The sequence below is a fragment of the Alnus glutinosa genome, chromosome 12 (genome assembly GCF_958979055.1).
Source record: "Alnus glutinosa chromosome 12, dhAlnGlut1.1, whole genome shotgun sequence".
Classification (NCBI taxonomy): Eukaryota; Viridiplantae; Streptophyta; class Magnoliopsida; order Fagales; family Betulaceae; genus Alnus; species Alnus glutinosa.
In genome coordinates this window covers 7,243,761-7,270,402 of record NC_084897.1, presented here as the reverse complement: position 1 = coordinate 7,270,402, position 26,642 = coordinate 7,243,761, and the positions used below count along the sequence as shown (strand labels likewise).

Sequence of the window (26,642 nt, the reverse complement as noted above, 5' to 3'; positions counted from 1 at the left end):
CCTAAACCCATATTTAAAAAGACAAAAACCCTAAACCCTTCAAAAAATATAATAAAAAAATTATTCCCTAAACCATGCAAAAAATACAAATAAAATCAAAAACCCTAAACCCGTAAGAAAAAACAAAAATACAAACACCCTAAACCCTAAAAATCCTACAAACACCCTAAACCTATAACTTAAGAAAAAACAAAAACCCTAACCCTAAATCCTTAAGAAAAAAAGCTATACCCTAACCCTAAACCCTAAAAAAAAAAAAAAAAAAAAAAAAACCCTAAACCTATAAGGGGAAAAAAAAAAAAAAAAACACTCCCTAACCCTAAACCCTAATCACTAAAAAAAAAAAACCAAAAAATCCTAAACCCTAAACCCTAATCACTAAAAAAAACAAAAAACAAAATCCTAAACCCTAAACCCTAAACCCTACAAAAAAAACCCAAAAACTATAAACCCTAAAAAAAATTTTAATTACCCTAAACCCTAAACCCTTAAAAAACAACAATCAAATACGTAAACCCTTAAGGAAAAACTTAAACCCTAACCCTAAACCCTAAAAAAAAAAAATTAAACCCTAAACCTATAAGGAAAAAAAAAAAAAAAAAAAAAAAAAAAAACACCCTAACCCTAAACCCTAAACACCCAAAAAAAAGCCAAAAAATTCTAAACCCTAAACCCTACAAAGAAATAAACACGTAAACCCTAACCCTAAATCCTTCAAAACATATAAGTTAAAAAAATAACACCTAAACCCTTAAAACACACAAAAAAAATCCTAACCCTAAAACCTTAAAGAAAGAAACACGTAAATCCTAACCCTAAACCCTTAATAAAAAACAAAACCCTAAAAACACAAACAAAAATCCTAACCCTAAACCCTCAAAGAAATAAACACGTAAACCCTAACCCTAAACCCTTAAAAAAAAAAAAAAAAAACACCCTAACCATAAACCTTAAACCCTAAACCCTTATAAAAAAAAATTGCAAAAACCATAACCCTAAATCGTAAACCATAAAACCATAACCGCAAAATTGTAACCCATGTTCTTTATTTTTTAACAAGTTTATATTGTAAGAAGTATGATTTGTCTCGGTCTCTTAACCCTATACAGAGAAATATGGACAAGTCTTGGATGTCAGCATGTAGGGGTACGACATAGTATAACGACGGGTGTAGGGCGTTTGTGGCATTTGCCGTTAGTAACTGTACAGCCGTCGATGGCAAAATTTACTGCTCATGTAAGTATTGTCGAAATAACCAGCTTCACACTCCAGATTACGTTCTTACCCACCTGACAGGAGGTAGGGGATGAATCCGGGATACAATTTGTGGTATATGCACGGTGAGACAACGACCGGGTCCGCTGTTCGTGGTCAGTGTTCGAGTCATCATAGTGGCACAGATTCCGCTGCCTGTACCACTGAACATGGTGAATTCACAGAACAGGGGGGTGTGGCCATAGAACAGGATGATGACATGCACGCCATGTTGCGTGACGCATTCGGCATGCACGATGTTGTTGAAGCCATCAGTACGGATCCGCAACAAGTTGACGAAGGAACCTCTTGCGGGGACGCATTGAAGTACCAAGAGTTGTTGAAGACTGCCGAGAAGCCCCTTCACCCTGGTACCAAGCACAGTAAATTGAGTGCTACTGTACACATATACAATTTGAAGTGCGTTGGAGGTATTAGTAATAAGATTTTTTCAGACATTCTCGAGTTTATCAATCAGCTGTTGCCTCCTTGCGATGAAACATTGCCAGATAATACGAATGAGGTGAAGAAGTTCCTAAGTGTTATAGGTCTAGGGTATGAGAAGATTCCGGCGTGCCGTAATGACTGTATGTTATTCTGGAAAGACAATAAAGAATTAGATTCATGTACTGTATGTGGAGAATCTAAGTGGAAGGCTGATACACATATAGATGAGGCTGGTACGTTGTCGCCTGTTGGACGACGGCTGAACCAGCACTCCCCTGTCGCTACACTTTCGCCCGCTACACCATCCCTTGCGCAACAATCGCCGATTGGCGATAACACGCCTAGAACGGTACCTCGTGCTTCGCAGGGACGCCCTTCGGATTTGTAGATATTTTGGGTAATTATTTTTTGTTTGTAAAGATTTGCATATTTAACAAATACGTTATTAATTATTGGTTTGTGTAATTTGTATTTTTTTTATTTTTAAAAGCAATATTTTTTTTTTAAATATTGTGTTTAAAAGAAGAAAAAAAAAATTAACTAACCCAAACAAATTTAAAAAGACAATAATCAAAACTAAATTAAGAAAAAATTTCAACTTGTATTTTTTTATTTAATTAAATTTTTTATTTAATTATTTAATTGTATTTTTAATTTAAATTAAAAATATAATTAAAGAATTAAATTAAAATTTTAATTAAATTAAAAAATACAATTTGAAATTTTTTTAAAAAAAAAACATAAAATAGACACGTGTATTGAGATACACGTGTTTGACAGTTAGACACGAGTATTTGAATACACGTGTCCAAATGTTTGACACGTGTATTTAATACACGTGTCTAACTGTCAGACACGTGTATTTCAATACACGTGTCAAAATGCACAGTTAGTGACATTCACATCTGACACGCGTCGCACGCGTAGCGAAGCGCACGTGGCAACCTATTTGACACGTGTACAGTGTTTGTACACATGTCAAAATGCACGTGGTAAATTTCATGTATTTTTGTAGTGGAAGCACAGACTTTTTAATTAATGTTATTAAAAAGGCATGTAAAAAACATATGCATACTATTAAAAAAGAAATATGATTCTCATATCAAAAACGCATGTAAAAAACATATGCATGCTATTAAAAAAGAAATATGATTCTCATATCCTTAGGTCACTTGTCTCGGTCGCTTGTCTCTTTTTTAGAGGGTGTGTTGGAAGAATTTCCAACGATCCAATTAGTAGGAAATTTGTTTTATGTGCGAAATACTTAGACATCCTTAAAAAGCTGATCACGCCTCCAAACCAACCAATTGAAGGACAACCGGCCGACACCCGATAATTGGTAATTGCGTCTTTGACCCATTGATTTTTTATTTTCAAAACCCGGTTCAAGTTCAACCCTAAAACTGGCCAAGAAGCTACATGAGGCCAGGGAATGGAATCGATACCCGGTTCAAATTCAATGAAATTACCATTTACAATATCTTATTCAAAACATTTCTTTTAACTTTTATTATTATTATTATTATTATTATTTCAGTACCTTATAAATAACGCCACAAAAATGATTCGCCGAGACCATTGGGTTGCTTCCGTGGTGTTTCTACTATGTTGCACCCCTTCGTCTCTACTATCTCCCAAAACAAATAAATAAACAAGTAAATAAAAACCCAGAAAGACGAGGAAAAACCACGAGAGCGTGAGTCACCCAGCGCGAGCCGAGCCGCCAGAAAAGCCGAGGTTCGCGCGTCGCGTAACCCAATACCAACACGCGCAGTTGCACGTGCAGGGACTGTCCAAACACGTAAGAGTCACACAGTCATGACAAAAAAATAAATAATAATTAAAAAAAAAAAACTACCCACCGTAAAAAGGAAAATTTACAATAACTAGGACTCGCATATATATATATATAACTACCCCCAACTCAAGCTTCTCCACAACTACCTGAAACCTGTATGTTTTCAGTCTCATTTACTCAAAGCACACAGAGTGAGGGAGAGAGAGAGAGAGAGAGAGTGAGCGTATTGTTCAGGCATGCATTAATGCCTCTCAGCGGCAAAGCGTGATTACCTCTTTCTTTCCTTTGTTTCTTATTTCCATCGCAGACACTCTCACGCTCACTCGCAAGAGACTGCAACACAAACAAAATCATATAATCATAAATCCCTAAGACCTTTCCCTCTCTAAAGCTATACGGCGCAGAGATATAGAGACTGAGAGAAATAGAGACTGAGAGAAAGAGAGGAATATGGACCTGAGCAAGGCCACGCTGGAGATCTTCACCAAGCTGGAGCAGAAATGGCTCTCGCACTGTGAGAACACAAAGAAGACTCGCATTCTCAGCATCGACGGCGGCGGAACCACCACCATTGTCGTCGGTTCCGCCCTTATCCACCTCGAGGACCAGATCCGTCTCAAGACCGGCGATTCCCGCGCCCGAATCGCCGATTTCTTCGACCTCATTGCCGGAACCGGCGTCGGCGCCCTCCTCGCCGCCATGCTCTCAGCCGCCGACGCCTCCGGCCGCCCTCTCTTCTCCGCCAGAGAAGCCGTCAATCTCATTTCCGCAAGAAACTCGGAACTCTTCAAACTCCGCCTAGCCGGGATGTTTCGCCGGCGCCGGAGATACTCCGGCAAGAGCATGGACAAGGTGCTCAAGGAAGTGTTCAAGAGAGAGGACGGCACCGTCTTGACCTTGAAGGACACCTGTAAGCCTCTCCTTATTCCTTGCTTCGACCTCAAGAGCTCGGCTCCCTTCGTGTTCTCCCGAGCCGACGCTTCCGAGTCACCGAGCTTTAACTTCGAGCTCTGGAAGGTGTGCCGCGCCACGTCAGCAACGCCGAGCCTCTTCAAACCGTTCAACCTAACGTCCGTCGACTGCAAGACCTCCTGCTCCGCCGTAGACGGCGGCCTCGTCATGAACAACCCGACGGCCGCCGCCGTAACTCACGTGCTCCACAACAAGCGTGATTTCCCGTCCATTAACGGCGTCGAGGATCTGTTAGTCCTATCGTTAGGTAACGGCGCGTCGAGCGGTGGTGACCGTGGACAAAAACTCCGTCATAACGGCGAGTGCTCGACGTCCTCGGTGGTCGACATTGTGCTCGATGGAGTTTCCGAGACCGTGGATCAGATGTTGGGGAACGCCTTTTGCTGGAACCGCACGGACTATGTTAGAATTCAGGTATTGTATTGTATATTATATTCTGTTCATATTTTACTTCGGTCTACGTGTTCTGTTTGGATGGTTAGAAAATCTGAGAAAAACTGAAAGAAATCCAACTCCTAGATCCTGGAGACAAGAGAGCACTCCACTATAAACTGGTCTACCAAAGTTGCTTGCCTTGTTTGAAGCGTTTTTGTTGTGATTTCTTATTCCTAAACGCGTTTTTGTTTTTGTCTTTCTTTTCCTTCATTTACTTGCCAACCAAACATATTTTTTAAATTTTGGACTGACGGCGTGAAATGTGTGCAGGCGAACGGTTTGGCAAGGGAAATAGAGGTGGGGCCGAGAATGGAGGTGTTGAAGGAGAGAGGGGTGGAGTCGTTACCGTTTGGCGGAAAGCGGTTATTGACGGAGACTAACGGACAGAGGATCGAGAGCTTCGTGCAACGCCTAGTTGCTTCGGGGAGGAGCAGCCTTCCTCCCAGTCCCTGCAAGGATTCCGCCGTTAGCCCCCTCGCAACTGGCCGTTAGTTTTAGGTTTTTTTTTTTTTCTTTAATTTTTTTTGTTAAGAGACATTGGAGCCAAGCTCAGGTCCACCGGATTGTCTCTGTTTCCGAGTTAAATAGCAGTTAAAATAATAACTTGTTCAGCTCTTCTCTCTCTCTGTCTGTGAAGTGCTTAATTAGCTTTGAGTTGATTGAATTAAGTAGGAACGGGTAAAACTGAATTAATGAGATGATACCATCCTTAACGCGCAGATAGCGATTTTAAGATATATAAATATTTTTAATTTTTTATACATATTATATTTAATAAATTCAACAAGAAGACATCGTTCGTTTGGCTTATGTATAAGTTATGTTTATATTGATTTGGATAGTCAACCCTGCTTTCTCATGTAACATCTGAACAAAAATACAAAAGTAATGTTAAATTAATTTATTTTCAAAAGATTGGGGCTTAACAAAAAAATTAAGACAAACTGAAAACACTAAAAATTAATTTAAATTATTTTCAAAATATACTCTAATGGAGACTTATAAAAGGCCTAAAAAGCTATTACTTAATATGCGGATAACGAGTAGCAAATAATAATTACATTTAATAATCGTAATAATAAAGAGAATAGAGTTAATAAAAACATAATGTAAATGCATTATGCATATATCTAAAAATAAAATCCGCATATAATAAATACGAGACTATAAATATTACAAATAATTCAATCTGCATATCTGCGTACGTACATAACCCATAATGGGTTGCTTTCATGGAATACCCACGTTATTCGCATGATTTCCGTCCTAGTTTGATAAAATCGATGTGTTGTTGTACGTGCTCTTATTCCATTAATTTTTGAACCACGAAGGAAATCATGTACCAGCTGGTGAACCCTGAAATCTCATTTTCATGACAGCAGCAGATGTGAATCATCTTAAGCTGGTCATAAATGGCAACGCTCAATGTTGGTCGGTAATTAAATTTATTATTTTTTATTAATTTAAATTCTCGATTGTATTATAACAGAAATTATTTTGAATTTAAATCTTAATTTTATAGATTACTTTCATTTCAATTAAATATTTTAAGTATTAACATTAATTTATTAAAAGATTTTAAATTTATAAGAGAAAAAGTATTAAATTATTAACTAAATAATTAAATTTCGATAGCAATTTAATATTCGCCGTAAAGTAGAGAAGCCCATCGGAATAAGGGAAATGTATGGCATTGGGTAAGCCGTGCCTACTCCTTTTACGAAATTATGGGAGTATGATATTGATAGCCAAGGAAAAGGAATAAAATCCTGTAAAAATAGGGCAGGGAGATACATGAGCAGCGTAACAAACACTTTCCAATCTCATCTTTTGTTAAAAGTTGCACAGGGAAAAAGCAACTTTTTTCTCTCATCAATTTTCACTTTTTAGACATCATTTATGCATCCTCCTCTCAATTTTCCTTCCCCCTATTCTGGTAGGTAAAGCAGGTACTAGTTTGGTAAAAACACTCTAGCATTTAATGGCTTCCGGTCCCTAATTTGTTGCTTTATGTCATTTTCTTTGTTTTCTAGGGCCTATTTGATACTAAGAATGCAATACTTCCTTTTAGTGTTCTTTAGCGGTTTTTCTCGTGCCGATAAATAAAAATATGAGAGAAAAATTAAGTTATAATTTTTTTTTATTAAAAATAAAGTTTCATATCAATATAAAAGGATTTCAAGAGAACGTTAGAAAGAGATATAGCATTTCTCATTTGATATTTCTAAGTTTTCCAAGTTTGTCTCCGCCTTCAAATATATTTTTTTTCAAAAAAAAAAATCGATTTAGAAACATTTTAACTTTTTCCATTTTTTTTTATTATTCAAAATAAAACATTTTTTTCAGTTTTCCATACAAATTCTTCAACTTTATATCACATCAGTTACTTCTTATTAGAGCACTAACAACAACTTTCATTAAACTTTTTCACAATTTAAAGAATTAAACCACTTTTTATTTTTCCATTTAAAAAAAAAAAAAAAAATGTACTCTACAATAGCTTCATTTATTATTTCTCTATATCATTTAAATATTATTTAGAGAAGTCCGTACTAATGCTTTTACTATTCAAAAACAAAACTTAAAAACTTTTACCAAACAAGCCCTAGAAAATTTGAGTGTAGGTAGGTGGAATATATATAGTCCTGTTCTAGCTAGTGTTCCACCACCACGTTATCTTTAACCCACGTTGCTTTCAGGAGCTGAATAGGCTTTAGCCAACCTGGTTGACGTAACTCCCCCGGGCATCACAAACGCAGATGGAATCCTATGGCTCAGCCTTTCATGGTGTATGTGGAGACAAATTTTTTTACAAACTGGATTGGTTCTTCTAGTCCGGTCTTTAAAAGTATCCTATGTTTCTTATGAAGTAAAAATAACTTCTTATTTTCTTTTCTTTTTTAATAATAGCACGTGCTTTTTAATAGCATTAATAAAAAAAAAACTTGTTTTTTACATACTGAAAAGAGTAATGCTACATGTTATACCTCTATCACATCTTCATCTTATTGGGCTAATATATCAGTGTTCATCAGTCTTTAGATTATCTTTTGTAAAAAATAAAAAATGACTGATGAGCATTACTATATCAACCCATTGAGATGGAGGCGTTACAAGTGTACTATGTATTATTACTCTTATTGAAAAGTTTAAAATGCTACCCATCAGCCTTTAGATTAGTCATTAAATAAATTAAGAGTTTATAGGTAATGTCACATCAGCCCAATAAGAAGAAAGTAAAATGAGACTATAGTATTTAGCATTGCTGGACTAGAAAAATCCTTTGTATAGTGGTACAAGTAAAACATAAGGGAATCTCCAGCAGAGTAGGCAAATTTATTATAATAGTCAATTTTGACTATTATTAGCCTCTTTTTTTCCTGTCCAGCAGAATACTCAAAATATAATTTTTCCTTCTAATATAAAAAGTAGATAGGCTCTTCAGCCTAGTCATCGTTTGGACAACAAATTTTTTTATTATTATATTTTATCTCTCTCTCTTTCTCCATCTCCCTCTCTACCGCTCTCTGATTCTTCCACCCAAACAAAAACAAGTTACCGCAAACCCATCCCCTCCCTTGCCCGCATTGTAACTCTACCTCCACCAGATGGCGAGCTCGTCTTTTTCTTCCTCCATTGTTACCAACACGCTCGTACCCATCAACCCCATTCCGATCTCGCATGATATGAGTCTGAATGAGAATATGGTTGTGGTAGTTTTCTTGGGGGATTCAACTTTAGGGTTATTTTAGGGTTTTTCCTTCATGTGAGCCACAACAATTGACAGCGGCTTGGAGTTGCTTCTGAATCGAAGCCTTCTCGAGTTTCAACCCGTTCAGAGCTTCGATCGCAGTGTCGATCTATGACTTGGAAGCATCAGTGGATTTCGCTTCGTTGGCTGATGCTTCACGACTAAACACAATAGGGTTGTTTGATTTTGGTAATTTGGGTTCTCTCTCTAACTTGGTTGATGCTTTTGGATTCTCGCTTTGATTTAGTGTGATTTCACATGATCTATTTTTGGTGGAGATGATTTGAGTTCTTCGTCCGGTGTTTGAGCAACTTCAAGATGAAAGCAACCAAAATTTGGTTATGGTTCAAGTTTTCGTTGTTGGTCTAGAGAGGGAGAGGGGAAGAAAACATTTGAGTTAAAAAAAAAAAAAAAAAAAAAAAAAAAAAAAAAAAAAAAATTGTAAAATAGTAAGGTAAATTTGTATTGAAAAATAAAAAATAAAAAATAAAAAAAAAATCTGTGGAGCTTGGCGGCTCCAAGTTGGCTCCATGAGTGGCTCCAATAAGTAGTAGTTAGTTGCTGGTTGCTACCACCTGAGTTGGACAAGATTGGGAAATGGGTCAAATCTCAGGCTGATCATGATCCCTTGGGGCCTACCCTGATTAAATAAGTTAAATCCCTTTTAATGTTTTAACTTACCTATTGGCCTCTTATTTTGTTTCCTTGTACGACCAACAAACCGTACGTGCCTCAATGTTCTTTTTTTTTTTTTTTTTTTTTTTTTTTAGCGTACCACTCATATGTTTTATTATCATGCATGTTTGTAATAATACTATACTAAATCCTGATTTTCAAAGTGGTTGGGATGCTTCATTTCTTTTTCTTTTTCTTTTTCTTTTTTTATTTATTAAATGAAGCAACATCTTAATCATGGGAGGGAAAAGTAATGAAGGAAAACTAAAGGTACGTACCCCTAATTAAGTTCCTCGGCCCTACACCAAGTTTAGTGCTCCAAATTATGATCTTTATTTCTTTATTACATGACTTTATCTCAAATGGAACCCGAACATTCAAACTCAAAATAGCTACTCTTTTGGTAGCTTCTAAGTAACGAAACGGTGAGTTACAATCAAATTTAATTATCATCACGTTAATTTACAAAAAAGCTTCAATACCTTAATTAATAAGAATTATTTTTTCCTCTAATTATTCATTCAATAAATCTTTAGAAATATGATTCTAAGGCCATTAAGAAACCATTGATCTAGGTTTTCCAGAAAAAGAGAAGCAGACCACTATGGTAAATTAAAGCCAGATTCTCTCCTACTCAGTCCTCTGGATCGGAGAAGCTCCAAGCTAATTAGTTTTGATATTTTTATAGTACGCATAGTTTAATTACTTTCTTTTGGTATTTTAATAATGGTTAAAGATTAAAAAAGCTTGTAGTAGGATCTTTTGTTTTTTTAACCAGTAGGCTTTTCCACTCAGTAATTGCTTTCTTATCACAGCTTATTTTAAGAAGGGCTCGTTTCTTCTTTTTAGTAAAGCATATTCGAGGCCCCCAACTCTCTCTTCTTCTTTTATCTTTTTTTCATTTTTTTTTTCTCTTATTTATTTACTTATTATATGGGGTAAGAGGCCCTCTCTCTCTCTCTCTCTCTCTCTCTCTCTCTCTCTCTCTCTCTCTCTCTATATATATATATATATATATATATATATATATATATATATATATATATATATATATATATATATAAAAGGCAGCAAACCATTAACAAACAGATAATAGCGTCGGAGAGCACAATCATTAGATTTCTATAAACTTTAATTTCAAGAGCTTTATTTTTATTATTATTTTTTTTAAAAAAAACAAAACAAAAGAAGAAGAAGAAGAAGCCTGAGGTTGAACTCTTTTGGTATTGTCTCAATTAAAATTTTATTATAGCTGTTAAAATATAAATTAAATAATTATACTAATCATTTTTTATAAGTTTATGCTATATATAGTGATAAATGATGATTTAACATGAATTCAAAGTAAAGATCTTAAATTTAAACTTTGAGTTTCAATAATTATTTAAGCATGCCAATTTATTACACATATTTTACACCGATTGATTGATGTAAGATGTTCTAAATGATTTCTTATGTTTTAAGTATCATTACTCTTTCGTCAACATGGTGCTTGAACTTTTGTTTTTCTTCCCCTTAATAACTCAAAGTACCCTAAATTAGGGTAGAAATCAAGGAAGAATAAGGGCCCTCTCATCATACCACACCCTATTTTCAAGTGGGTGGGTAGCTAGAATTCATAATTGGATTTGATGAAGGTCCTCTTTATGATTTAGTGCGTTGCTTTTTGTGTCATCAGGTGGTTGGTTTGAAGTTTTTTTTGTTATTATTATTATTATTATTATCAGAAGAGAATTAGAAAATGTACTGCAAGAATTGAACAGTGAATGAGAGCCAGCTTAATTAATTAATCGTTTAATTTCATCATCATGATTACCATGTAATCTTTTATACCCATTTGATTAAGACCCAAGGTACGTAGCATAGAAAGAGAGGGGTGAGGTTCAAGTGATGTTCATGGCGGCTGCATTCAAGAATCCATTTGATTAAGACCCAAGTTATACTCTTAAGAATCCTCCACATTTCCACCAAACCAAGCATTGAGCCCCCTTTAAACTTTTAAATTCTGTATTAAATGCTTCTTTTTCTGTGATCATAACATTCTCTACGCTTTAATTTTAAGAGTATTAAGAAAATATATATATATATATATATATATATATATATAGTGAATGTATGGAATAAGATTTTTTTCACTTAAGTCGTTACTTATCTTAAAAGCTTAAGCCAATACAAAATGATTGATTTAATAATTTAATTAATAGTTTAAATCTCCCCCTCATAAGTGGGCTCAAACTACACATAAAATATTTAATTGAAATGAAAGCTGAGTGACATAAATAAGGTTCGAATTCAAAACCTTTGATCTGATATCCTGTTGAGATTTGTGATAAAATATAAATTGTGAAAAACACAGCGGAAGCAAGAGAGAAAAAGAAATGCTAAAATCCATGTACACCCCCATCCCACTGAGTTGATGTGGCAGTGTCCATTGACCCTTTGCAATACAATATGACTCTATTTATAGGAGAAATTAGGTAGGATGAGAGAATACAATAAAGGTAGTCAAATTTCTAGATATGAGCTCGACCTTCAGATGCGTTGATGAAATGTTTAGGATCCTGTGTGGCAGGAAAAACAAGTTGGACATGAGCTCTGATAAAGCTAGAATCCAGTGCAATGCAAAGGAATATCTGAGTGTGAGCTCGAGAGGTGGCCGACAGTGATGGTCAAAGGTGGCAGCTGGACGATGGCCAAAGATGGAACTCGAAAGGTGGACGGATGCGAATCCAAAATGGAAGACAAATCTTTTTAATTTCGGATGACTAAGCACATCAAGCTCAAAATGCTTCAACTGAAATCTAAAATTAATTTTCTCTTGCTCAAAAAAATTTAAAGGATAATACTTTTATGCAAGACTACGTATGTCATCAATTTTAAATGATTTATTAGCATCATTTGGATCCAAAACTGAGCTAAGTATCAAAAGTTTGATATTGCCACTTCACGCCGTTGATGATGACATCGACCTTCAATATAACGAGCATCCAAATCTAGAATGTCAATTTTAAATTGCTTGGAGAAATTTGAAAGTATCCCAACATCATCGGTAATGCTTTTCCCTCAAGTATGTTGGTAGAATTAAAACACCAATTCTGGTATGCAAAATAACTACCTCTATACATCACGATAAATCAGAATTAGGAAAGTTGTGACAGTTTGCAAAGTTTTTAAAGTTTTTAAAGTTGCCACAATAACTAATGGATCAGAAGCAAATTAGGAGTATCTCGGAATTCATAAGGGATTTGGTTGACAAATGCTTTGATAAAATTCAGTTTATGCCCCCAAGAAATAGTTATTCTATACAAAGTACACAAAAAATTGAAAATAAGTGCTCCCTAATGAAAAAAGAAAATTGCATAGGAAAAGTTGATCACCTTGTCATTTTCTCGCAATGGCCCAAAATAACCCTAGCTTGGGCTCATTCTTAGACTTGCAATATGGCATTGAAAGAAAGGACAACAATTAGCTACAAATTTGTTTATAGCTAATTCCTACAAATTAGTCTAATAAAGTAATGTGTTTCTAATGCAAGTGAGTTCTTATTAATGCTATTAAAAGACTGATTTGTAAGAATTAGCTACAAACGAATTTGTATCTAATTTCTGTCTTGAAATAAATTCACTGGTAAATTCATTAAGAACTTTACCTTCAGATTTAAGTTCATTAACTAATGGTATATTTGTGTTCTATTGGAGCTGGGAAAAGCCTTCCAATGATCCAGCATTATTGGACTCCCTTTAAAGTTACCAATAATAATAATAACAACAAGAATTTGTATTTTTTATTTTTTATTTTTAAAAAATGGGTAATTACCTTTTCCCCCCATCAACTACCAGTCATTGTCAACATGCCCCCATGAACTGACACATCGACCAAAAGAGAACATCCAACTACCAACTTTACACACTTTGCCCCCTTCCGTCAAGGAATTCCGTTAACTTGGACGGAATATTCCATTTTTGGACGTTAATTTTGGTTTAAAGACCAAAATGCCCTCTAACAGGAATTAATAAAAAAAAATATTAAAATTAATATGTTTAAAAAAGTTGAGGGCATTTATGTCTTTTTACGAATTAAACTGACGGAATGGGGCAAAGTGTGTAAAGTTGGTAGTTGGATGCTCTCTTTTGGTCGAGGTATCAGTTCATGGGGGCATGTTGACAATGGCTGGTAGTTGATAGGGGAAAAAGGTAATTACCCCTTTAAAAAAGACATACATAGATATTAAGTAGAGAAAAAAATTATAATAAACCCTAGTTTATTGTAACCCCCCATAGAATTAGGTAATTGTGTTTACTTAACTGGGTAGGTTACTAGCAAATTCCTCAGCTCAATTAACTGATAACTGACTTAAGGATTCACACTCAAATGAAATCAGAGTAATAACGTGCCGAAATGAAATAATTACCTAAGGTATTGTAGTTCTAAACTTGCAATGAAAGTAGGTATCATCAAACACAGGCTCAGAGCAACCAAACAGACATTACTATAATAGTTAAATTCTAATTTATCCGAACCTTACAATAAGAGTCATCCACTTGGCATCTCCATCTCAACAAATTTCTCACTCTATTCTTACGAGACTTGCTAATCTGTGAATCATCGAGGTGTTTCAAAGTAGAAGGGAAAACAACTGCGTAAGTCCACGACTTAGTAAATAAATATTTACAAAACCGTCAACTTCTTTTCGATCCTTGAGTTAAAGATTTATATCACAGAAAGCTTAAATGTGGGTTTTCACAATCGATGTATATTGTTCTCGTTATTACGCCCATGCAGAATGTGGTTTATTTCAAAGAATGGATATGGCATAATATCGGTAACAATAACATTATTTTGATGAAGGAAAATATATATACATATCATAGTCATAACTATATTCCATATTGTATTGTTTATATATCATAATCATAACTATATTCCATGTGGCCTACTCCGAAATATTAACCCCTTTCAGGCAAGGTTGGCGTTGTTCTGAGAGACTTGTAATACAATATCGATGCGCTACATATTGTACACTATCGTCCATCACTAGCAGCTCGACCGAGTCTGACCTCGGGTGGCCCACACTAGGCTTGACAATTCGGGTAAACGTGTCGGGTTCGGGTTAACCCGACTGACCCGATTACATAAACAGGTATAATACGAACCCGACCCGATTAGTAATTGGGTCTAAACCTATAACCCGAACATGACCCTCTTATGACTCGGGTTACCCGACACTAACCTGAGGAACCCATTTAGTTGCCCACCCCGACTCCCACAGGCCATGAGGTAGAGCAGCAGCAGGGCCGGAGAGCCCAGGCCTCCAGCTCCAACGACCAGAAGAAAGAAAGAGATAGAATTTCACTAATTGAAAGGAAACCAAAACCAAAGTTTGCATATCATGGTGCCCCTCTTTTTCCGTGCTTTCTCTACTCTCTCGTCCTCTGCTGTTTGCCCCCTTCAGAACCTACCCTTACCTCTGCCACCGTGAACCACACATCCACCACCGCCGCATCGTCGCAAAACTTGGTGGCCTGAGACAGAGCCTCCCGACTCTACTTATACCCCACTCTTCGTCTCATTCCTATAGATCAACCAAAACTCTTGCAAATCAGCCTCTTTCAGTACACAAAACAGGTAAAAGCTTTAACCTTTTTCGCCATCTGGTGAAAGCTCTCAGCTTTCAAACTTTTCATGCTTCTTTCGGTTGTATTTCTTTTTTTGTTCTTTAACCAAAACTCTTGCAAATCAGCCTCTTTTTGTATGAAAAACAGGTAAAAGATCCGACGACCAAAACCAAAACGAAAACCAAAGTCTGCACCAAGATCAGTCCCAACACCGAAAGGCTCAAGATCGGGAAAACCAAAAAAGCCCCAAAGAGAAGAATCTGACAATCCGGCTGGAGAAGGGATAGAATCAAAGAAGGGTTTTGGACGGTTGGTTGGACCCTTGGACACGGCTTGGACGGTCATGATTGGACCTAAAGTGACTTAAAAAATATATATATTAATTGCGTCATAATTGGGTTGACCCGATTATGACCCGAACCCGATAATGTCAAACCCAAACCCTGTATTTTCTTGTCGGGTTCGCGGGTCAATTCAAAAATTGCCAACCCTAGCCCACGCTAGTAGTAAAGTCTATAGTGACTACCACGCAAGCATGGCGGCGCTGGTCATAGCAACCATTGGATCCAAGGCGAAACATCTTCCCAGGTAACCTCCATGGCCATAAGGTCATGCCCATATAGTAAGCCCATGGCCATTCTACCATACGTACCGGTGTACAATGTCATATGATACAAATATTGTTCATTTTTTAACATTACAAAGTAAATATTACTCAATACGAACTTGTACATAGAACAATAGGCTTACAACATATCATTAAAAAGAATAAGAATGTGCACAATCAGCTGACATATCGCACATTTAAAAACAATACCAGTTTTGTAAGTATCTACTTACCTCAAACACTCATCCAAGAGTTCAGACATCTCGTACTCCCGCTACTGTGAAATGTGTCCAAGTATTAGACAAAATAAATTGAGAGTCCTAGCCCATGCAAATAGAAACCCTGTATACGACTGAAGCATTCTAATCCATCACTAAACCCTAATTACCATTTTCTGGCCATGATCAAACGTTCTGTATCAGGGGTCGATTGTTCAATCATTGCGGGGGTCTAACATTTGGCTTTTTGAGACGAACGTTCGAACGATACCAGAGAGGACAAAAAGCTTAAAACCCATACTTAAATCGTTTTCTTTCCAAAACCAAAACTTAAAATAGCTTAAATACAATATGTTAAATCATGCCAACGTAAAGTTTTTTGGAAATAAGTGTAGGCTTCTAGTTTCTCAAAAAAATTATCCCTATTCAAGAGAACTTAATTGTAAACACATTATGGCGCGCTTAAGATTTCATTACAACACATATTTAGCGTATTAACAATATGAAAATAGTTTAGAAACCGGAGTTTACCTCAAATGAAGTTGAACAACACCTGTTGGGTTTTTAATATTAGAAAATTCGGTGTTAAAACTTATTTGTTTTATTCAAGAAAGGAAAGAGCCAAGTGAGAAGAATATTGCAGAATATTATTCAAGAAAGGAAAGAGCCGAATGAAAAAAAATATTGCAGAATATTAATCAATAAAGGAAATAGCTGAATAAGGAGATATTATAGAATATTTATCAAGAAAAAGAAAGAGCTGTGATTTGAAAAATATTATGCATAATTATTTGTTCCTAAATTTCTGGATTTTCAACAACAAAATATTCTGGAGAATATGTCCGGACACTGTTGCCTAGAAATTTGTTCCTGACCTGTTTTAGGGTTTCCAAAGCCTATTTAAAGGAACTTCTAGACAGTTTTTCTTTAAGAATTCATGTAAAGAATTCTAGTGTGCTAAGAGAATGTTTATTAGGCATAAACTTTTATCTATATCTCTCTTAGAATATTTCTTGTATTTGTCGTAACCGTTCAACTATTGAAGTCTAACCGGAGATGAGCTCTAGTTAAGGAATCAATAGAAGAACTCTTCAGATGGGTCTAGGAGAGAGGCAGACAAGTAGGCACTTATTAGAATTCAAGAGAATGGCTACTGCAAAGAGTTGTGAGTACAAACTTTTGTAATTAGCTATCTTCTCATAATTGATTTTCTAGGTTTGGCTACTCCGGAGTGGTTTTTCTCTTTAGTGCAAAGAGTTTCTACTTCGTAACCAAATATCAGTGTTAATTCCTTTTACTACTTTACATATTTGGTTAACTGTTTGGTTGAAGTTACTTAGGGGTCTAAATTATTTTTCAACGCCAAAGTCACTCATTCTTTCTCCAAAATCTCTCTCTCATTCAAAAGATGGGTATCGAGTGGGAGATGTATGAGGGTCATGAGAGTGGCTTATATAGGAGAGAGTTGAGAGGATAAGGCAGAATAAGATGGATAATAGGTTAAAATTACTTTCCAAGCTATATCGAACTTTAGGTGTATTAGCTCAAACGTTTGGTATACTATTTTGAAAAAAGAGAAAAGGTCCACATCGAAAGTTCCAAAGATTCTTTGAACGTCTAGTAGTCTTTTCTCGAACGTTTAGTGGTCCCCCTGACACAAAGCTGACCCGTGAACAATGGCATATGTCTAGTTATCGAATGTTCCTCACGTAAGCATTAAACGTTTGGTGTGCTAAAAAGTGAAATGTTCGGTAACCTTAGTCAAACATTCAGTTTAAGGCAGACAATTTGTATTATTTTTAAATCTAATCTTAATTTCATTTTAGTGCTAATGAATGTTTTTCTTAATCCTAATAAATGTTTAGTGTATTACATTTACGAAAGCAATAAATTGGCTGCCTGAAAACATGTTAGTATGAGTAATACCATATATATATATATATATATATATATATATATATATATATATATATATATATATATATATGATTGAATTCTAAGCTTTCAAAACTTTAGGGTATTAATCATAAACTTTAAAGTATTAATCATAAAGCACCGAACGTTCGACAAAATTAGACTGAACGTTCGATGCTTGGAAGAACTTGTTAAAGTATCTAATTATTATCTTCAGACTTCTGCGCCTATAAATACCCCACCCCCTATGCCCCTTCAGCCTATTTCCGCCCCTTTCTGTCAGTATTCTCCTAGAGTGAGTATCTGAGAGTGTTTTGGTGAATGTAATGCTCATAAAATTAAATAATTATATTTACTTAACTTAGAGTGTTACTCGTAGTGTCATCAACCAATTAACTGGTTATTAGTTGATTTCACTAGGCTATACTAATATTAGAGTATTTTAAAGCGGAAAGCAGAATAATTTGATCTGAGATTAACAATAAACTCTTAAAATAGAATCAAATATCATCAATTATAGACTCAGCGCCTCCAACAAACTTTACAACTACAACTAACCCAACCTGTCAAAACGAGTCATTCACTTGACATCTTCATCTCAGTTAACTTCTCACTCTACCTCATCAAAACCTACTAATATGCAAAACACCGAAGTGTTTCATAGTGGAAGAGGAATAAATTATGCACCGAGCCTTAGTTGATAGTACATAAGCTTGGAATATTAAACTTGAGTTTTCACAAATACGTGTATTACCTCTATTATTATGCCATAAAAATGTAGTTTATTTTAAAGAACTGATGAGGCATAATTCCAATAATAATAACTGGTATTTTGATGTAGGAAAATCATGCTATATATGTATATGTTCATTTAATCATAGCTATCATTTATATGGTCTATCCAAACCCTTAATTCCTTCTTGGTAGGGTTGACGCTGTCACGAGTGACCTGTAGACAACATCGATGCGCCCAATATTGCCGCATACCGTCATATACTAGCAGCTTGACCGATTCCGACCTCGGGTGCCCCACGCTATTAGCAAAGCCGTAACCGTGGCCTCATCTGTACACGGTCCACTCGTCACAAAACAACAATTGGATCCAAGGCCAAACATAAAAGTGAATCTTTGTGACCAAAGGGTCAACCCATATAATAGTAAGCCCATGACTGTAATACCGCAAGTACCGATGTAACATGTCATACAATGTAAATATTATTTATTTACTTTAAGAAAATCATATATAGGCATTTATCCTTTTGAAGCCAGTGGCGGAGCCAGGATTTTGGGTCAAGGGGTTCAAGAATTTTTTTTCTTAAGCAGGGATCTAATGGCAGATTCGATAAACTAAAGAAATATTTTTATCAATAAATTATTGCAAAAATTTGACATACCTGAAACTTTTCAAGAAAGAGAATTTGTCAAGAAAAAAGTTGACTTTTTGCTCAATTGTACCCCTCCTTTCATAGTATTTAAACTGTTGATTGCCTTGAAGAAGAAAAACTTGATAATAAGAGGGGAAAAGGGATTCCACAAAGTGATTGCTCTTCAATTTTCAAAGCAATAAAACCAAATCTCAATATTGAACATTTGAATGTTATCACGCCGCACGCCTAATGGCCTCAAAGTCATAGTATTTATATTTAGATTAAATCAGTAATTGTGAATGGTCCTCACAAAGCAAAAAAGGTTAAATAATTGAAAAGCCCAAAACCCTATAGTAGGAATGCTTTACTTTTTCTTTTTTCTTTTTGAATGTTTGGCTTTTTTGTCTTTTAAGTTGGTGTCACGTTTGTGTTTAGGCAAGTGTCTTATAAGAGTCTTAAGTCCTACCATAGAACTTCTACAATTTTTTTTTTTTTTTTTTTTTTTTTTTTTTTTTTTTTTTTTAGGGGCTTAGGGGGTACATAACCCCTATGAACCCCCCCTCCCTCTACCCTTGTTTGAAGCAGTCTAAATATGTTATAAAATTAGTAGGCTTAGGATATATCATTTTGAAAAGTAAAGCATGCTCCATCCATTGACATATTGCATGTTAAAGTTAAACCAGTTTCGTAAGCATTTACTTTCCTCAAAAGCTCATCCACAAACTCAAACATATTGAATTCCCGCTACAACGAAACATACCCTAATATTAAACATAATATAACAAAGTTCCAACCCATACACGTAAAAACCCTAATAACACACAAGTACTCTAACCTATCATCAAAACCCCAATTAATCATTTCTGGTCATGTCGAACATTTAGTTTTGAGGTCGAGCGTTCGATCAATAAGGGTGGAACGCTCGATGGGTACCAGAATGCATGAAAAACTCAAATGTCTTACCCAGACCACACTCAAGGCTACCAAAGCTCATAATAACTTATAAAACATGTTAAACCATATCAACGTAAAAATTCTTGAAAAATGAGTGCTAGTTTTCCAACTTTTAGAAAACTATTCATTTTAAGAGAAGTAAATTATGAACTCATCATTGCATACTTAAAGCTTATGAAAAGCAAGGTAATTCACATTGATAGAACACAAGAAACATGAAAAATGAGTTTAAGGTTCAAGGTTTACCTTAAGGAGGATGGAACAATACCAAACATGCTTGTTTGCAACTCACATGAAATGTATTTTTGATCACCTTAAGCTCTCTTTTGTGAAAATGAGTGAGGAATAACAAGATAACAAAAATAATGAGTTTATAAAAGCATGCATATATGAAATACGGTAAATATTAAATTGCATCATATGACATGGTACACCGGTACGTGAGGGATAACAACCGATTATATAGGTTAACCTTATGGTCAAAGAGATTTATTTTTGTGTTTGGTCTTGGATCTAATGGTTCTTTGTGATCGGCGCACCATGTACGGATTGGGTCACCATTACGGCTTTACTAGTAGTGTACCCTCCTGAAGTCGGACTTGGTCAGGCTGCTAGTATAATACGGTATGTAGAAATATTCGAGGCACCGGTATGGTATACAGGTCCCTTGGGACAATGCCAGCCTTGTCAAGAAGGAGTTAATATCCTTGATAGACTATATGAATTTGAACCATGACATGATTCTCTTATTATAGTAGATAATATATCTATATTGCATTCATGATCAATTTGTCAAATGCAAAACTATAACCTTAAGTTGCTACATATGATTTATATCTTAAACTTTTGAGTTTACCATATGATAACATGTACATCATGTGCATTTTATTGAGAGTTACAAGAACTCAAGAGATAAGAGTTATAAGATGATAAATTAGATTTATTATTGTTAGTGTAGAAGTAGAAGAGACTTGTAACGTTCAGGCTCTTTTATCTATTTATAGAGTCTTGTATACAATCAAATATATCAAGGAAAGATGTAGTCAAGAAAAAGCTTTGACATGTATACATAGGTCATTGGCCGAACCACCTTAATTCTATGTGTCTCTCTTTCTTATTATCTTCTCTTTGCTAGATTATGTGTTTTTATATGGTATCAGAAATATAGGCTAACACCAGTATTCAATCATATACAATTTTGTTTTTTGGTTTACTCATCCTTTTGCATCTTCAATCATAACCAAAATCAAAATGCCCACAAATATCCATTGTGTGACAACTTTTTTTTCTTGAGTTTTCTCATCCTTCCACATTTTTCCATCATGTGCTCGAGCTATTTCTCTTCCCACACCCACATGAGTCTCTCTCCTTGTTAAGATTACATGCCACACTGCCATTGTTTCCTCGACTAGCAAATACCACCACCCAATTCTTTCTTGTTGAAAAAAAAAATGCCTAAAGATGTTTCATGCTGATTGTTGGCTCAATTCCGGCCATAGTATCCGCTTCCAGCCCAAAGTTGCCAATGTCCAAATTCCGGCCATAGTAGCCAATGCCAGCCAAAGTCGCTGATGTCCAAGTCCAGGCCAAAGTCTCCGAAGTCCAAGTTTTGGTCATAGAAACGATATTGCAATTTAGGCCATAGTAGCTTCTTTCTTTTTTTTTTTTCTTTTTTCTTTTTTTTTTTCTAGCCCTTTGATGTTCAAGATCAAACCTCAACGTCTGTGTTCTACCATTGAGTTTGCAGGGGCGTATTAAGACAAGTGTTACAAGCACTCAAGAGATAAAAGTTACAAGCATTCAAGAGACAAAAGTTACATGCACTCAAGAGACAAGAGTTACAAGCACTCAAGAGATAAAAGTTACAAGCATTCAAGAGACAAAAGTTACATGCACTCAAGAGACAAGAGTTACAAGATGATAAATTAGATTTATTATTATTAGTGTAGAAGTATAAGAGACTTGTAACGTTCACATTCGTTCTCCATAAATAGAGTTTTGTAAAGAATCAACTATATCAAGGAAAGATGTAGCTAATAAGAGACTTTGATATGTGGATGTAGACCATAGGCCGAATCACCTTAATTATGTGTCTCTCTTTCTTATTATCTTCTCTTTGCTAGATTATGTGTTTTTACATATTTATGTTCACTAAGTTGTGGGCTTACACTTGTATCTTTTCCACATGTAAAATGTGTTGTTTTATAGCTAGTTAATTAGATGACGATTTCCAAGAGACGTTTGGTACTTTTGGAGAGTGTTCTCAAGATTATATTTGAGGAGCTGAATCTTGAATGGTTGTTTGAGATGTTGAGCAATGGAGGAGACACCCATTATGAGATGATTGTGATTATTTTCATGCTTTATCTTCTTAAGTCTAGGCTTTGGTGCTTGTTTATTTATGACTTTTAGGGTTGATTTTGTAATCCTATATTATGTTGATGAGTTGCCTTTGATCTACTTTTGGAGGTTAATTCCGTTATCTATGAGTTGCTTTATCTTCCGTTACCTATATTATGTCTGAAATTACAATGACCTCAAACTTTGACCCAAAACGTGACAAAAACCTCCTGGACTAATTGTATTTACTATGGGTCTGAGTCACAGTAATTGTAGGATCTTATTGTATTTACTATGGGTCTTTTTTTCTTTTCTTTTCTTTTTTGTAAGTTATTTACTATGGGTCTGAGTCACGGCAATTTTAAATTGTCACGGTAATAACATTTTAAGTTGTCCTTTTTTGTCTGATTGAACTTTTTGTATCTACTAATATTTCCTACTCTTCCCTGGATATGGCCGAGTCCATACAAAATAGTCCTACCCATGTAAAAAGGCATATTGTCTCGTGACTATGCTGGCCTATCTATTTACTTATTTTTCTTCTTCTTCTTCTTCTTTTTCTACTTCTTCTTCTTTATATATATCAATTAAAGCCAAGGCACAGGGGAGTAGATATGCTCCATCCTCCTCTCCCTTTCCCTTTTTATTCTCCGCTCTTACCATTCCTCTCATATTCTGATTTTTTTCTTTTGTTTGCAGGTGTTCTCTGACCAGTTCAATAATTTTGGCATCTCTGTTATGTATCCGTCTCTCTACCTTCGTGTGTGCCGTTCATCTCCTTTATAGCCGTTGTTGCTGTTTACTGGTTATGTTTTTGCTTTGAATAAGAGCTTTCTTCTCTAGATCTGCTCTCATGGACGATCTATAGGATGAAAGTTAGTTAGGTGTAAGGGATTATCCATCACGGCCTGAATAGTTCGTTGTGAGGGTTTATCTATCACCGCCTGGATATTTCCGTATGAGAGATTATCTTTAATGGTTGGTTTAAATAATTTTTTCTAAGATATTTAACTACCCTTGTCTTAGATCTAGTCTGCTCGGAGCAGCTCTTTAACTATTTTTGTACATCGGTTAGCGGAATATGAAATTCATAGATAACACTTTATTGTAAGAATTTTGTTTGTATATATGACTTTGTAACCTCATAGCACGTGGTTATGATTTTGCAAAGCTTTATGCTTTGTGATGTAAGAGCTTTATGCTCGTGATCTTTGATCAATAAAATACTCAAATATTTTGTTCAAAAAGAAAAAGAAAATTAAAGCCAAAGCACAGCACAATATTAAACCAAGCAATACAGCCCAACCTAGAACTAATTACCTTTATTAAAAGGAGAATTAATAAATCAGAGGAAAATTTTATACTTTTTTCTTGAACTTTCACTTCAATTGTAATTATAATGTCTCTCAAACTTTATATATATATATATATATATATATATATATATATATATATATATATATATATATATATATATATATGATCACCCAAACTATTAGCTCATTTCACTTAATTCCTTACTGTAAGGATTTTTGGTTAACATGGACAGAAAACGTTTGAAATGTCTATTATATATCCAGTTAGATGTGTGAAAATATCATAATGCCCTTAAGGGATATCCTAGCCGTGGACATTTTTTTTTTTTTTAATCTAACATATGGAGTAGTATTAATATATTATCGTCATTTTGGGTCATGTGCATTTCTTGTATGATTTAACAAACCCTAACAGATGGTGTTACGTGAAAGGGGTTAGTAGTTTTATGAGTCAATTTCAATTTATTTTTTTTAATTAAAAAAATAAATAAATAAATAAAAACAAAAATTGGAGAGACATTAATGTAATTGAGGTGAAAGTTAAAGGAAGTAAGTGTAGTTTCCCTTAAATTAGAATAAGATGTGTTCTATATATACTTTCTAATAAAATATTTTTTTATTACATAAATTAAATTCTTAGAATTAATTTGAACTTTTATTTTTTAAATTAAATGGATAAGATTTTATCACTTCAATATTTAATTCATATATAATAAATAGTAAGTTGATAAATTTAACAAATATATATTGAGATGATGGCTGTAGTAATTAAATATTAAGGTGACAAAATATAATACATTCAATTTAAAAATAATAGTTAAGATTTGAGAACTTAATTTACGTAATAGAATACCTTAAGAATTATGGCATATCTTAATTCAAATAAAACAAATAAATTTAATTATAGTTAGGCGTAAATAAGCATGGCCTGCTAACCACACCACCCTAAATTACTTCTATAATACTAATAAATAAATTTTTTATTAGGTGTGAGGCAAAGGGAAGTTCGTAAAAAATTTTAAGAGCTCTGTATCCATTATTTATTGCTGAAGATCTGAGCAATTTAAATGGTCCACATCTATGAAATATTAATAAATAATAACCTAATTTCATTTTTTCCGCTGACACCATAATTATTTATTTTTATGAGTAATTACTGCAATTATAATACCCTTTTTTTTAAAAAAAATGCTTATAGAATTAAAAAAGAAAGCTTCTGTATTAATTTAAGTTTTGAAGACGACCCATAATAAATTTATGCACCCTACGTCGGGTACACTAATGTTAGCTCGAATTAATTATCATTATTATAATTACAAGGCCAGTTTTCTCTTTGAAGAGGACCGGCATTAAATGGCAGTATGTTCTCCAGTCGTTTAATGGTAGGTTGTTTTTAAGCTCAAAACCTTTTTGCAACTTAACTGCTATTTTATTTTTCTTATTGAATTAGGGCGGACCGTTGAAATGGAGATGATCGATTTTAGGGTCTAGAATCAGGATTTAAAATTGGGTATTTAATAGTGTACATTATATTATATTATTTAAATATTTAAAAAGACGGGTCAATATCTGTTACTTTTAAATCATGACTATAATAGCTAGGATTCTATCAATTTCACTTAAAATAGAAAGGATCGTATTCCAAATGGGAGATGGGGCAAATACCTCCTCTTGTTGTTGCGCCTAAAATTTTATTTATTGCAGGTTAATAAGTCGGCCTGCTTGTCCTCTTGCCCACCCTAACAAAGAAAAGTTGCCCCTAAATCCGTATTAGTAGTTAGTAAGGTTGTAATCAAGCCGAGTATTGAATGTCAAAGTTCTATTCATTTAATTTTATTTCGAATACGAGACAAGCTCGAGCTTATTACTACGAGTAATGCTAAAAGGAATATTTATGTCCTCCAAAAATTGATGTGGCTTTTTAAAATCATCATTGGATCAAAATTCAATAGTAATCTATCATACATTTAATGGTGATTTTAAAGGGCACATCAATTTTGGGAGGACACGAGTCTTCCTTTTAGTATTACTCTATCACCAAGCTAAACAATTTATTCAAGTTTGAATCATTTATTTTTCAAGCAAACTCGAATTTTTTCACGAGCTGCTCAATTAAGCTTTTTCATTCCTTATATAAAGTAATTATCACAATTTTTTTATTTTTTCCTGAATCATATTAATTATTGTTAAAATTTTATCATTTGAGTGAATTAAGCATATTAACTTGAATATTGAATAATCCAATATTTAGTTTATATGTATGTCCTAGAGAATGTATATAAATTCATTATGCGCGCACATGCACACATACACACACATATTTATACATACTGTATACACACAAATACATGTATATCTATATCAAGACTCACAATAACAATAATTCAAGTTATATGTAATGCCTCAAGATATTTTATAGAGTTAATTGAGCTTTGGAATGGCTAATAGGTTTGATAAGGTTCGTTAGGGATTGTTGGAAATAAGAATGTTGACTTTTGTTCATGGCCAAACGTTAGAAGTAGGATAGCCGAACATTCGAGTCAAACCCTAATACCGAACATTCGATGTTGGATGCCCGAATGTTCGAATATTTGTCATATGCTACAGTCGATTGTATATCAAAAAATACAGCACACGCGTCTAGTATGTATGTTAGAAGGTACACCAAAATTTTGATCAGTGACTATCGAACGTTTGACAAAACCTAAAACTATTTGATAAAACAGTACACCGAATGTTTGATATTGAAATGCTTTATGTGCCCTTAGTCAACAGCTAGTTTTATTTTGTTATGCACTAGCGTATAATTTGGTGTTTTGGACTTGAAAGTCTAATGTTAGCCAAGGATTTTAATAATGCATGATGCTAATTACATTAAGTTGGATGTGTTAATGTTAAGATTTTATCAATTGCCCACTATGAGAATGTTAAGGCTCGAGATTGTTAATGTTAATTGGTATAATATTGGACTTATAACTT

General features: G+C 34.5%; 1 protein-coding gene across 1 annotated transcript; it reads left to right on the top strand.

Annotated features, from left to right (window-relative positions):
- Nucleotides 1–3,641: 3,641 nt before the first annotated feature.
- On the top strand, nucleotides 3,642–5,560 carry LOC133852423 (probable inactive patatin-like protein 9). Its single transcript, XM_062289181.1, has 2 exons — nucleotides 3,642–4,885; nucleotides 5,177–5,560. The coding sequence occupies exons 1-2, from the start codon at nucleotides 3,950–3,952 to the stop codon at nucleotides 5,396–5,398; spliced, it is 1,158 nt and encodes a 385-aa protein (XP_062145165.1). The 5' UTR covers nucleotides 3,642–3,949; the 3' UTR covers nucleotides 5,399–5,560.
- Nucleotides 5,561–26,642: the final 21,082 nt, after the last annotated feature.